Source organism: Asparagus officinalis, chromosome 1 (assembly GCF_001876935.1).
Source record: "Asparagus officinalis chromosome 1, Aspof.V1, whole genome shotgun sequence".
Classification (NCBI taxonomy): Eukaryota; Viridiplantae; Streptophyta; class Magnoliopsida; order Asparagales; family Asparagaceae; genus Asparagus; species Asparagus officinalis.
This window is the reverse complement of record NC_033794.1, coordinates 31,331,930-31,344,731: the sequence shown is the minus strand read 5'-3', so window position 1 is coordinate 31,344,731 and position 12,802 is coordinate 31,331,930. Positions and strand designations below refer to the sequence as shown.

The 12,802-nt window shown below is 40.8% G+C and overlaps 1 protein-coding gene across 1 annotated transcript; it reads right to left on the bottom strand.

The window, feature by feature from the left end:
• Positions 346–10,531, bottom strand: LOC109822336 (beta-1,6-galactosyltransferase GALT31A). Its single transcript, XM_020388526.1, has 11 exons — positions 10,173–10,531; positions 4,044–4,140; positions 3,881–3,942; positions 3,176–3,387; positions 3,030–3,093; positions 2,863–2,935; positions 2,645–2,765; positions 2,463–2,550; positions 2,248–2,373; positions 2,044–2,153; positions 346–628 (listed from the first exon to the last, which is right to left on the bottom strand). The coding sequence occupies exons 1-11, from the start codon at positions 10,286–10,288 to the stop codon at positions 480–482; spliced, it is 1,218 nt and encodes a 405-aa protein (XP_020244115.1). The 5' UTR covers positions 10,289–10,531; the 3' UTR covers positions 346–479.

Genomic DNA, 12,802 nt, shown 5'->3' with positions numbered 1-12,802 from the left:
TTCTTAATATATGGGGCTTATTTGTATGTGTACCGCTTAAATCACCTATGTTTACAAACATACCATTTAGTTTTTAGTATTTGCAAAACTACCACTCAAATCATCAACTTTGTAGAAAACACCCCTACATCAACAAATTATCAACTTGGTGATAAAATTTTACTATTTTATTGACAACTATTATATTATAATTACAAATTACTTTATCAAAGTTGATTAATTAATTTGAGGGTCATTCTTCTCTAAAATTGATGATTTTAGGGATTTGAAGGGTATTTTTTTCAAATATCCTTAATGTAAAGCTTATATATGCAAATAACCGTACTATGTTAGTATAGGCAAGGGTTAATCGGAGATGGTTGCCTTATTTCCATCAGATAAAGGGATTTCATATATTATCATCTACAGATAAATAAGCAAAATATATTACAAAAATGACCAACAAGAGTGAAGGAAAACAAAACTAACAGGTTGATTTCTCAAAACATTGTCTGCCAAATTGCTTCTTCCCCTTCTCCACAGCGCTCATGAACCTCATCCATCCTCTCTACAGACTTACAAATGCCGCTGCAGCTCCAGTCAAAGGATGCACCGCAAGGATTCCCTGCTTGGGCTTTCCACTCACAATCTGGCACATTAAAGTTGTATTAAAATCTTGTAGAATGAAGTATAGACGTATGAATTTACAATAATCATTTGCTTTGTAGTCTTGACTATGAACGTTAATACACACTCTTGGTTGGGGGTGTGTATATTTTTTTCTGTAACAACCTTTTTGTTAATTTAGCTGGCTGAATTACCTTTGTGGTAATCCAAATTTACAATAATCAAAGCGAAGTTAAGAGCCGTATGACGAAAAAGACACCATAAGCTGTCTCTCACAAGCGTGAGCTGGATTAGAAGTTGAAAAAGGTCGGTGAAGAAGGGGTAAGTTTTACACACACACCCCTCCCCCCAGCGGGACCCCCACCCCCACCCCCACCCAACAAAAAGAAAAAAAAAGCACCATGGATTACTCGCAGCATGAATACACCAAAAGCTATTTCTTACCTGGAAAAATACTGTATACGTTCATATCAGCAGAAATCTACCAAAGTAACAAAAACTATCACGAACTTCTATGTTATTGTCAGATGACTACCATGAACTTTCGGTTTCAGGTATTTACCAGAAGAGCATCATATCTTTCTAATAGTACGTGAAATCTTTATGCTAATTAGAAAGTTAGGATGTTTTCCCTTCAACAAAAATGTTTGCCAGTGTGATGCAAAACACCTGATCGTTTTATGCTAGTTTCGTGAAATTTACCCTTTGAAAAAAACGATGACTGGGGTTTTAAAGACGTGTAGTCAATATGACATTATGACCCCGATACTCTACGAGTTAGTGTCAAATTCCTAGATAAGTTAATTTTAAGCAATGGACAGCCATGCAATAAAAAATTGATAGGCAATTATTAGGTAAAATGTTTATTTTCGTTTATATCATTTTAGCTGATGCAACCAAGGAGAAAGCTATTGAATTTTCCAAGACCAGAAGGATGTTAAATATTAAGAATCAATAATAAAAAAATCCCATATTTCCAGTATATTATGTGGGAAGGATTACAATCAAGAGGTTAGGATGCAATAATTACTGCTGCTACATTGTCAATACATTTGCTGCATCAACAGCTATCTTCCGATTTCTCGTATGTTATATAATCAACCTTTGCACATTATTAGAAGAAATTATAATAAATTTTTTCACTAAACTAACGTGACTGGTAGGCATAGTACCCTATTAAAAAGTACGGTAACGCTTCTGCACCCTCTGACTCTGCAAATAAAATTATGGATAAAAAAAGTCTTCTTCAAAGTTCACTAACATCAACCTAGATGAATCCATTTGAGACCTGGCTAGTCGCAGCGAAGAAAGACACTACTGCTAGAAATGTGAATATGGTGAAAAGTGACAACTGAAGAGGGGAAAAAACTAGTTGATAACATGATACAGTTACAGAAATCAAGCATCAAATAAAGTAAATAAAGGAGGATTATCAACCTGGAGGAGTCCCGCAACAGAGACTACGTTCATCAATGTGTTCGACATCAAGACCAATGAACCAAGAACCTAAAGAAACATCTTCATTAGCATACCTGTGGAGTATGTGCCTGGAAAATTAAGGAACATTTTAATCACAGAATGAGAATAGAAAAAGAAACAAACATAACAAGACCAATAGGAAAACAACCATAATCAACTAACCTATTAACTGATATGTATGTGGCCAAATCCTTGGAGATAGCATACAACTGTCCTGTTGCATGTCTGAAGTACTTATTGCCCTCTTCTCCAAACTTCCAGTATTCTGGTTCGTGATATTTTACTCCTCTAAAGACATTCACCAAAGAAAAAACATGATCCCTAACATAGTCTAAATATGCCAACTTAGAAATTAACTAGGTTACTTCAGATCTTACTGCTTTGCCAGAACCTGTCCGGATTTCATACAGCCTATATAAACACGTGGTTTTGACCTGTGACGTGCTAGAATTGAACCAATAGTAGCTGTTGCAAAGTAAATCATCAAACATACTCTATTAAACTAAGAATTCCATTAGCAAATGTGTTGCAAAATCCAGTAAAGGTTGAGGTAATAAACCAAGATTAACATGCACATCATCATCGACTTTAATATAGAAATCAGCATCCCATTTTGCTACTGCCAAGGAAAAATATATCCGAGTTTTCAATGATAGTTCATGGTACCCTTCAATATGGTTCTGTAAAAGAGATTTCCCATTATTTACTAGTTCAATTCCCGAATAAGTACAAAGTTTTGATAGGAATAGACTCAATGGTCCTAATTAGAGATTTTACCAGTCTAAGGAAATCTTTTTGTTGTTCTATTTCCGCATCAATGGCACGCTCCACAACACCACCAGGGGTTGCACTAATAAATTCACAGGCATATAACTTATAAGCTGATACATAACATCAAGTCAAAATGCGAAGATAGATCACTAAGTTTAAATAACATCTCTCACCTGTGGCCAATAACAAAACGCATAATAATCCCTCTCTCTTTCTCCAACCTTCTCAATTTCTCCCCTGCCATTAACGAGCATTCTATGTCTAAACTGCACATTTATTAGTTCGACACTAGCACAGATAAAGTGAAAGGCTAAGGTACCTTGAGGCATCCAAGTCTCTCTGATCGAGTCTCTTCGTTTTCTGCTGCTGAATGCAGTCATGATTCCCATCACAAAGAAGACCTTAGGGCGATACTTTGGTTGATTTATTGGTGGTCTTGCATAAATTGGGAACTTTTCCTTGTTATTCTCTTGTGCAGCTCTAGCTACTACTAGTTGCATCTCCAGACTGGAAATTGTTCTGTCTAATGTCCTGAAGCATGTTACCATGAACAGATTATAATAGAATCTAAAAAGGGGTAAATTGCAGATAACCCCCCTTGTCACACATCACTCTTTTGTTAGCATTTATCACTTAGGCTTGGTTTTGAGAATGATAAATTGTAGATAACCACCCTCTCCCTTACAAATTGAGCCATAATGCTATTGGACATAGAGATTACAGGGGTTACTTCAGTACCACTTATTACCCATCAACTCTTTTATTATTAGCGCTTAAATCCCTGTATTGGCATTTTGAGAAGGATAAATATAAACCCCATCTCCTTTTCGAATTGAGGGGTAATAAATGTTATTGAAGGTATAGAATTAGATGAGGGGGGTTGCCTGCAATTTATCCTAAAAATTGAATTATCCAATACTACTACCACTTTCATGAGTCCAAAACAGATAAATAACTAAAAGAAGAAAAATGTAAATACAAAAATAGGACTTGCACAGCCCTAACAAAGGATTACAGAAAGTACATGATTACATCTTGAGCTTGTGAAACTTGATTAAGAATACCACCAGCATGAACGGAGCTTTCCTGGATTACGGAAAGAAAAATTAGCAATGCATTGAGATAAAAGGTTGTAATGCATGAATGTGATTGTTAACTATAACCTAGAAATCCTGCAGTTAACATACCATCTTTTGGCAACTTATATTGTCTTTAAGAGCGCCCTTTTGATACCTCTCCTCCGATGTATCTTCGTTTTCTTTATCTAGCTCGACAGTCCAAAATCTGCTAAAACAGTGTACAGGATTCTATTATGAGGCTATCTTTGATGTAGGAAACGTCTCAAATTAACTGAGCATGCCACGTTTATGTGTGTGATCGCCTTAAGAAATATCATGGTATTATTCCTTACTGCCTTTTCAGCGAAAGCATATAAATAAAAGCATTCTTTGTGTTCATATAAATGTGGGTGCTGCAGCGGATAGTTATTGTTGACATTAGTAATTATATAGGGTCTTATATTCGGTAAGTTGTGTAGGGGCCTTATATAAGCCAAGAGATCGTCATAAATAAGTTAGGGTTCTATTTCAGACTTGGTTATTAGACTCTGCAAACCTACAGCGCCGCACCCATCCCCTCCAACACCGGCTGCCCCACCCCCCCCATCCCCCTGCTCGGCCTTATCAGCCCCCACTTTCCCCGCCCTCTTTTCAGTATCACCGGGAAAACCCCTCTCCTCTGTCGGTATCACGCGGAACCCCCCCTCCTAATTCCGATCAGCCTCCCCCCCCCCGCCCTCATTCCGATCAGCCCTCCCCCCGCCTCAATTTCCGATCGAGCCCATACCCACCCCCTCAATTCCGTATCAGCCCCCCCAATTCGAACAGCCCCCCCCCCCCCACTTCCGATCAGTCCCCTTTTTTTGCTACACCGTGTCGAACCTCGAGTTTGACATGGATTCCATCGACTCAGTCCTCGAACTGATGACAGGAAGAGTATTTATCTCTCGGCGATGAGATATATCACTGTTTTGATTCTTGTTTCCTCTGAAAAACGAGAATTTGTCTGAGATCTTACTCTTGTTGTGTAGCAGAGGTGCTGCCGAAATTTTCACTGCACACAATAAAGGTCAGAAGAGACGATGACCAGGTGTTGGGTCTGAAGCTTGATCAATGGAGGAGATTTTTAAGAAGTTGAACCCCGCGGAGGTGTCAACTTTGATGAAGCTGATGAAATTATCGGCTGGTGAGAGCGCGACAAAACCATCCAAGAAGTTGGAACTTCCTACCATAGATCTGAAGCTTGATGGACCGGGTACTTACCTGAGCTGGTCACGGCGGGTGAGATACACCCTTACAGGGAGAAACCTGGAGGGTTATCTGACAGGAGATGTGACAAAGCCGGAGGGGGACTCAGAGGGTAGAGATGAGTGGAAGGCTACTCATATGTTGATATACATATGGCTCCTCAACTCGTTGGTCCAGTCGATCGCCGCCACAGTGGATGGCATTGAGAAGGTGAATGATGTCTGGGAAAAGTTAAGGAGGACCTATGATGGAGTGGGGAATAACCCGAGGGTGTTCCAGATTAAGGGTGAGGTCGACGCCACAGTCCAGGGGGATAGGACTGTACAGGAGTATGCCACAGAGCTGGAGTGACCGTGGGCTTGATTATGATCACTTCTCACCTCGGGCGAGCTGCAAGGACCCGGGATGTAAAGAACGGGAAGCCTTTCTACAGGACAGGACTATGGTGTTTCTCAAAGGATTGACATCAGAGTTCGCTCAGCGAATCGCATTGCTGCTAGCTCAGCCAAAAATTCTCACGCTTGAGGAGGCTGTCTCTGCTATGATCCAGGAGGAGACTCGCATTCGGCTGCAGGCGGGGACATGTGGACTTCCTGTGGTGAAGTCAGCACTGACAGCCTCTAGCAACACTGGATCTAGAGGAGAGACTCGACAGTGCTACAACTGCGGTGCGGTGGGTCATCTTAGGCATGCTTGCACCAAGCCACAAAAGGAAGGAGATTCGGGTGGATGTGGACAGTTCGGAGGTCATGGTCGTGGCCGTAGGGGTCGACGAGGTGGAAGAGGAGCAGGGAACCGAGCGAATCTGACGGTAGCAAAGGAAGAAGAAGCTGAGGTGGTCTTTACTGAGGAGGATCGTGCTCTCTTGACGATACTCAGGAGGAAGCAGCAAGTAGCAGGGGATGGGACTGAGGAGGCATCCATTTTGTTCTTCGCCAGAGGCAACACTGCTACCTATGCTCATCCGATCAAAGATACTGATGATATACATGCTCTTGCTTCTATGTCTCCCGACAGATCATCAGAATGGATAGTCGACTTCGGTGCGTCTCACCATGTGATAGGTAATGCTAGTGAGTTCTCATCATATACTCACTTAGTATCGCCTGATAGTATTCAAACAACTGATAGTACATTTCAGCCGGTGGTTGGTAAGGGTACAGTCGATTGTACTGGTTCTGTAAATTTGTCCAATGTTTTGTATGCTCCTTCCTTTCCAGTCAATCTTTTATCCATTAGTTCTATCATCCTCCAACTAAAATGTATTGTTTTTTTTATATTCCCAGGGTGATTTTTTAAGAAAAAGGGACAGGGCGGAGACTTGGGACTGGCACATGACGTAGTGGACTGTGGTATCTGGATCGTGAAGGGCTGGATTCAGCATTGGTGTCAGTTATAGAGGAAGCAAGAGTAGGATCTAAAATGAGTGCTGAGAATGAGTTAATGCTTCATCACCAGCGTTTGGGACACTCATCATTTAGTATTTTAAGTAGATTGTATCCTTCTTTATTTGAGAAAGTAAATAAACAGAAACTTGTGTGTGATGCATGTGAGTTTGGAAAGCTTACTAGAAGCTCTTATGTTAGTTCTGGTCATAGAAGTTCTCATGTATTTGACTTGGTACATTCAGATATTTGGGGGCCTTGTTCCACAAGTTCTATGAATGGATACAAGTATTTTGTTACATTTATTGATTGTTTCTCTCGTGTGACTTGGTTATACTTGATGAAGAATAAGAGTGAAGTGTTTGGGTGCTTCCAAAACTTTCATAGGAATGTTCAAACTCAATACGGCGCAGTGGTGAAGATATTAAGGTCGGATAATGGGACAGAGTATACCACAGAGCGTTTGAAGAATATTTGTCAGCTCAGGGAATGCATCACCAGACGACCTGTCCATACACACCAGCTTAGAATGGGATAGCGGAAAGGAAGAACATACATCTTTTAGAGGTTGCTAGAAGCATGATGATCTTTATGAATGTCCCAGAAACGTTGTGGGGGCAAGCAGTGTTGACCGCAGCATTGTTGATCAACAGAATGCCCTCGAGAGTGCTGGATTGGAAGTCTCCGTGTGAGTCGTTGAAGGGTGATAATGGTGGGCTTCTTCCACTTAAGGTGTTTGGCTGTGTGTGCTTTGTGAAGGACAACAGGCCGTCCGTCGGGAAGCTTACCCCTAGAGCGGTGAAATGCATCTTTGTGGGATATTCTGCTACTCAGAATGGCTATGTTTGCTGGAGCCCGGTGGAGAAAATGTTGTTTGTGAGCATGGATGTGCACTTTCGAGAACTCGAGTCATATTACACCCAGAAGGTAACTTCATCCGTTGATAACTCGCCTAATACTAGAAGTATGAGGCGAGAGGAGGAGAATAGTGAGAGATTGGTGAATGTGGAGAAATCAATGTCTGAGAATGGTGAGAGATCAGAAAAATCAATTTCTGTAATGATTCTTTGGGAAGGAGACTTGGTTGAGGAGCAAGAGAATGAAGAAGAAGAGGAGAATGAGACAAGAGGTGTTAGGCTAACGACTCAAGGGGAACTACTTACCTATAGTAGGAAGGAAAAACAAATTGCGGGAACAGTACCTACAGTGCCACTGGTGCCAAGTCCATTGCCAACGCCTGCCCCGACTCCTGAGACACCTACACCATCATCAGATTCCTCTCAAGGTGATTCCATTCCTCTTCCTACTCCTCGCACACCAATAACTGTACGGAGGACTACTCGCAGTAATGCGGGAAATCCTCCCGATAAATATGGTTGAGATCTTACTCAGTTTGTATCATATTCTAACATCCACCCTGCACATGGAGCATTCATTGCATCACTGGACTCTGTTACTATACCTAACAATTGGCAGGTTGCAAAGAAGGATCAGAAGTGAAAAGCTGCTATGCACGAAGAGCTAGGGGCCCTTGAGAAGAATCGCACTTGGGAGTTAGTAAAACTACCAAAAGGGAAGAGAACAGTTGGATGCAAATGGGTCTTTACCGTGAAGCAGAATCCAGATGGACAGGTTGAACGATACAAAGCTCGTCTGGTGGCAAAAGGATATAGTCAGACATACGACATCGACTATGATGAGACTTTTGCACTAGTGACGAAGATGAGCACTGTTCAGACCTTGATCTCTCTGACAGTAAATGGTGAATGGAAGCTACACCAATTAGATGTGAAGAATGCATTTCTTCATGGAGATCTGGTGGAAGAGGTATACATGGAAATTCCGTCAGGATTCAACACAGAACAAATAGTGGGCAAGGTCTGCAGATTGAAGAAGTCTCTATATGGCCTAAAGCAATCTCCTCGTGCTTGGTTCGACAGATTTAGGCGGGCTATAATAGGTATGGGATACCGACAGATTAACGCTGATCATACCGTGTTCTTTCGACGAAATAAAGGTCATATCACCATGCTTGCGGTATATGTGGATGATATGATTATTACAGGAGATGATGAGGAGGAGATTACCAAACTCAAAGTGAGACTGAGTAAGGAATTCGAGGTGAAAGATCTTGGCTTGCTTCGATACTTTCTTTGAATAGAAATAGCTCGCGAAGCGGAGGGAATTGTCTTATCCCAGAGAAAGTATGCAATGAATCTTCTTAAAGAGATAGGGATGTTAGGGTGTAAACCTGCAACTACACCGATCGACCAGAAGTTCAAGCTGGGTGCTGAAGCTGGAGAACCAGTTGATCGTGACAGATACCAAAGGCTGGTGGGCAGGTTGATCTATCTGAGTCACACACGTCCCGATATCTCTTTTGCAGTGAGCATGGTGAGCCGCTACATGCATGATCCGAGGAAGGGTCATATGGACGCTGTGTACCAGATTCTGAGATATCTGAAGAGTGCCTCTGAAAAGGGGCTGATATTCAGAAAGAGTGGACATGTGAGCATCGAGGGTTATTGCGACTCTGATTGGGCTAGCTGTGCTGATGACAGGAGGTCCACCTCAGGATACTGCATCTTTATAGGAGGCAACTTAGTCTCGTGGAAGAGCAAGAAGCAGTCAGTGATGGCGAGATCAACAGCTGAGACAGAGTATAGAGCTATGGCCTTAGGAGTTGCTGAGTTGTTATGGTTGAAGAGTATGTTGGTTGAGCTGGAGCTGGATCAAGGAGCTAAGATAAAGTTATGGTATGATAACAAGTCAGCTATCAGTATCGCCAACAACCCAGTGCAGCATGATAGAACCAAACACATCGAGATCGATAGGTTCTTCATCAAAGAGAAGTTGGATAGTGGACTACTGGAGCTAAGTCATGTTTTAACTAAGGACCAGACAGCAGATTGTCTGACTAAAGGACTTAGCTCATTAGACATGATTAGAGGATGTGACAAGATGGGCTTAGTGGATATCTTTCGCCCATCTTGAGGAGGAGTGTTGACATTAGTAATATATATAGGGTCTTATTTGTAAGTTGTGTAGGGGCCTATATAAGCCCAAGAGATCTCATAATAAAGTTAGGGTTTCTATTTCAACTGTTACATCTATCCATAATGCAAGATGGCAGAAACTATCAAATTAAACCATCAACACTTCAAAATTTTAGATAGAAGTGAATACAATACTGATTGCGCTACATGATTAAGTTACATACAGATAATGTAAGACAAATCTATTTGACGACGCATTTGTATCATGGACTAATTCTTGCAATTTATAACTCCATATGGAATTTAATCGAAAATTTAATCCAAACTGTATCAAATCTAAGGGCAACAGGTAGCCTTACATGAGGATCAAACTGGAAAAAAAAATATCCGCAATCGGTGCAAAATCAAACAAGGCGGTTCCCAAATCACAAACGAACTCACATTGCAGAATAGAGAAAAATCGTAACTAGATCAAACCCAACTCAAGAAGTATCATAAAATTTTCAATTCTTGATACGTAAAGCAAATCCAAACTAGACCCAGCAACAATCAAAAGAAGGAAATCACAAAGAACCCATTTGTTAATGAAACAAAACAAAGACCAAATAGGGGGGAACACGAAATGTTACCTGTTGACAACGAAAACACCCAAAAAGAAGCAAGAAATGCAAAGAAAAGAGACCCATCTGGCGGAAAAGCCAGCAGCCGCAACCCTCTGGTGCCTGATACCTATCACTGCACCCATTGACAATGTCAATAACACCCTCTACTATCTCCTTCTAAGCTTCACCATCAGAACCCAAAGCTTTCCATTAAACCCAAAAACTCCCACGAGGCATGAAGGATATAATTGTTTACTAGACTGTAATAAGAGTACTGGCCATCTCCCTCTGGCTTTTGCTTTCTATTCTTTGCTTTTTTTGGGCTCAAATTGTTTCAAAATTGTTTCGTCTTTCTCGGTTCAAACAACTATTTTTTTTCTTCACTCCTTTAACTCTGTTGTCTCGTACTCATTGCTGGCTCACTTGCCCATGTGGTCGATTCTGATGGTCTTTTGAGAGCTGTTTAGCTTATCCGGTTTCCTTGCTAGTGTAACATCGCTAATCAGGATAACTTTAGGACGACGGACTAGTGTGGTGCACAGTATTGATTTGAATTGTTATAATTCTCAATTTAAGTTTACACTATTGATTCAAATTGTTATAATTCTCAAATTAACCCACTGAGAACCTGCGTATGCTATAGACCACCTGATTATATAGGGGATGTTCATAGAATCCTTACGCATGTAACATTAGTATGGGTATAAATTTTATCAGAACATTTGTTATGAGCCACTCGCGAGGAAAATAGAGAGCCTATTTGAAAATTATAATTGTTCTCTTTATGTTTAAAACATTTACATTTGTATAGAGAAATTTTTGATAAAATTTGTATTCACGTAAAACGGGCTTATTATCAAAAGCTCTTTTAATTAAGATTGCATCGAACATGTAAATGATGTCCTACAAAATTTTCCAATACAGAAGTTCACCTTACGATGAACGATCGAGAATGTTGAGAACTATTTCACCAATGCAATGTTGAAAAAGGCGGAAAAATCACATGAGAAAAGAAGCTACAGGAACTCTCGGGTCGGTCGACTGATCGAAGTCATCAGTCGACTGATCATGTGCACTCTCCAGGATTGGAAAACAACGCACTCATCAGTCGACTGATGAGCCTTCATCAGTCGACCGATGGACATCCACCAGTCGACTGATGAGGACTCATCAGTCGATTGATAGTGAATATTGGGCCGATTCGGATTCCTAGTCTATTTTGGTTTGGGTGTTGATATAAATAGAAACACGTTTTTTAGGGTTTAGAGACAGATTTAACAGAGAAAAGAGATTGTTTTGAGCACTTTGAGAGGGAGATTATTGTGAGGGAGTGAGATCTTTTGGTTAGGGTTATTTTGATTGTTTGAGAGAGTTGTAACACATTGTTGTTCTCCTCCATATAGTGAAATCTCCTCATCCTCTCCTCGTGGACGTAGGCAACTTGCCGAACCACGTAAATTCTCTGTTTTTGTGATTGGTTTTGGTCGTTCTTTTGTGAATTGTGCTTGTGGTGTTCTTCTCGCATTGTTTACCGACTCGTCGTGGGTTGTACATGCTTTCGCCGGGCGTAACAAGTGGTATCAGAGCCGAATTTTAGATCTAGGGTTTGATTTGAGTGGAGGAAAACTCGGTGTTGGAAGCTTGAATCTTGGAGATCTAGGTTTTCGTGGAGATAGCGTTGCGGAGTTGCCATTGGAGATCTTGCCTTTCTCGCATGGTTGGGAGATTATTTGGAATCCTATCTAGGGTTTAATTTGAGTGATTTCTCAACTCTATTAAGTTCGAATATTTCCTCTATAATTTGGAGTTAGTAAGCAATGACAGGAGAAAGTGGAGAAAGTAGCAAGGCTGCGTCGAGTACAGTTCAGGTTACACTTTAGAATATGAAGATAAGTATTGTGAAGTATGACGACAAAATCAACTTTGGGTTGTGCATGAGTGATGTGTAGGATGCATTGAATGCTCAAAACTTAGAAGAGACGATTATGACTCATAAGAGGCCACCGAAATATGATGAGGCGATATGGGACAAGAAGAATTGAAATGCAAGTGGGGTAATTAGATCTTGTTTAGAACAAGAATTGAAATATGATGTGATTGGCATGACGTCTGCGATGAAGATGTGAGAGATTCTTAACAACAAGTATCCTACGAAAAGTGTTGAGAATCAGTTGCACTTGCTGCGGAGATTATTCAGATTCCAGATGTTCAGGGACACCTTACTTGCAGATCATGTGAATAACTACACAAAGTTATTGTCGGACTTGGCAAATATTGATGAGAAGATATCAGATGAGTACAATGTGATCATTTTGTTAAGTTCATTACCAGATGAGGATTTTGATACCTTTGTGCTCACATTGTTAAATGGTAGATCTTCCATCACCTATAGTGAAGTGACTAATGTATTGACAAATTTCGATTTGAGGAGGAAGGATAAAGAGTCTTCCAGAGCTAGCACTTCAGGAGAAGCCTTATCGACAAGAGGAATGAGTCTCAATCCTAGAGGTGGTAATCGAGGCAGGTCAAAGTCAAGAGGCTACTACCAAATTGCGAAGAACTAATGTGCTTTCTGCAGAGAAAAATGACATTAGAAGAGAGATTACCCGAAGCTTAGAGTGAAGGAGAATAGTAAGAAGAAGGGCCCGAAGGCCAAT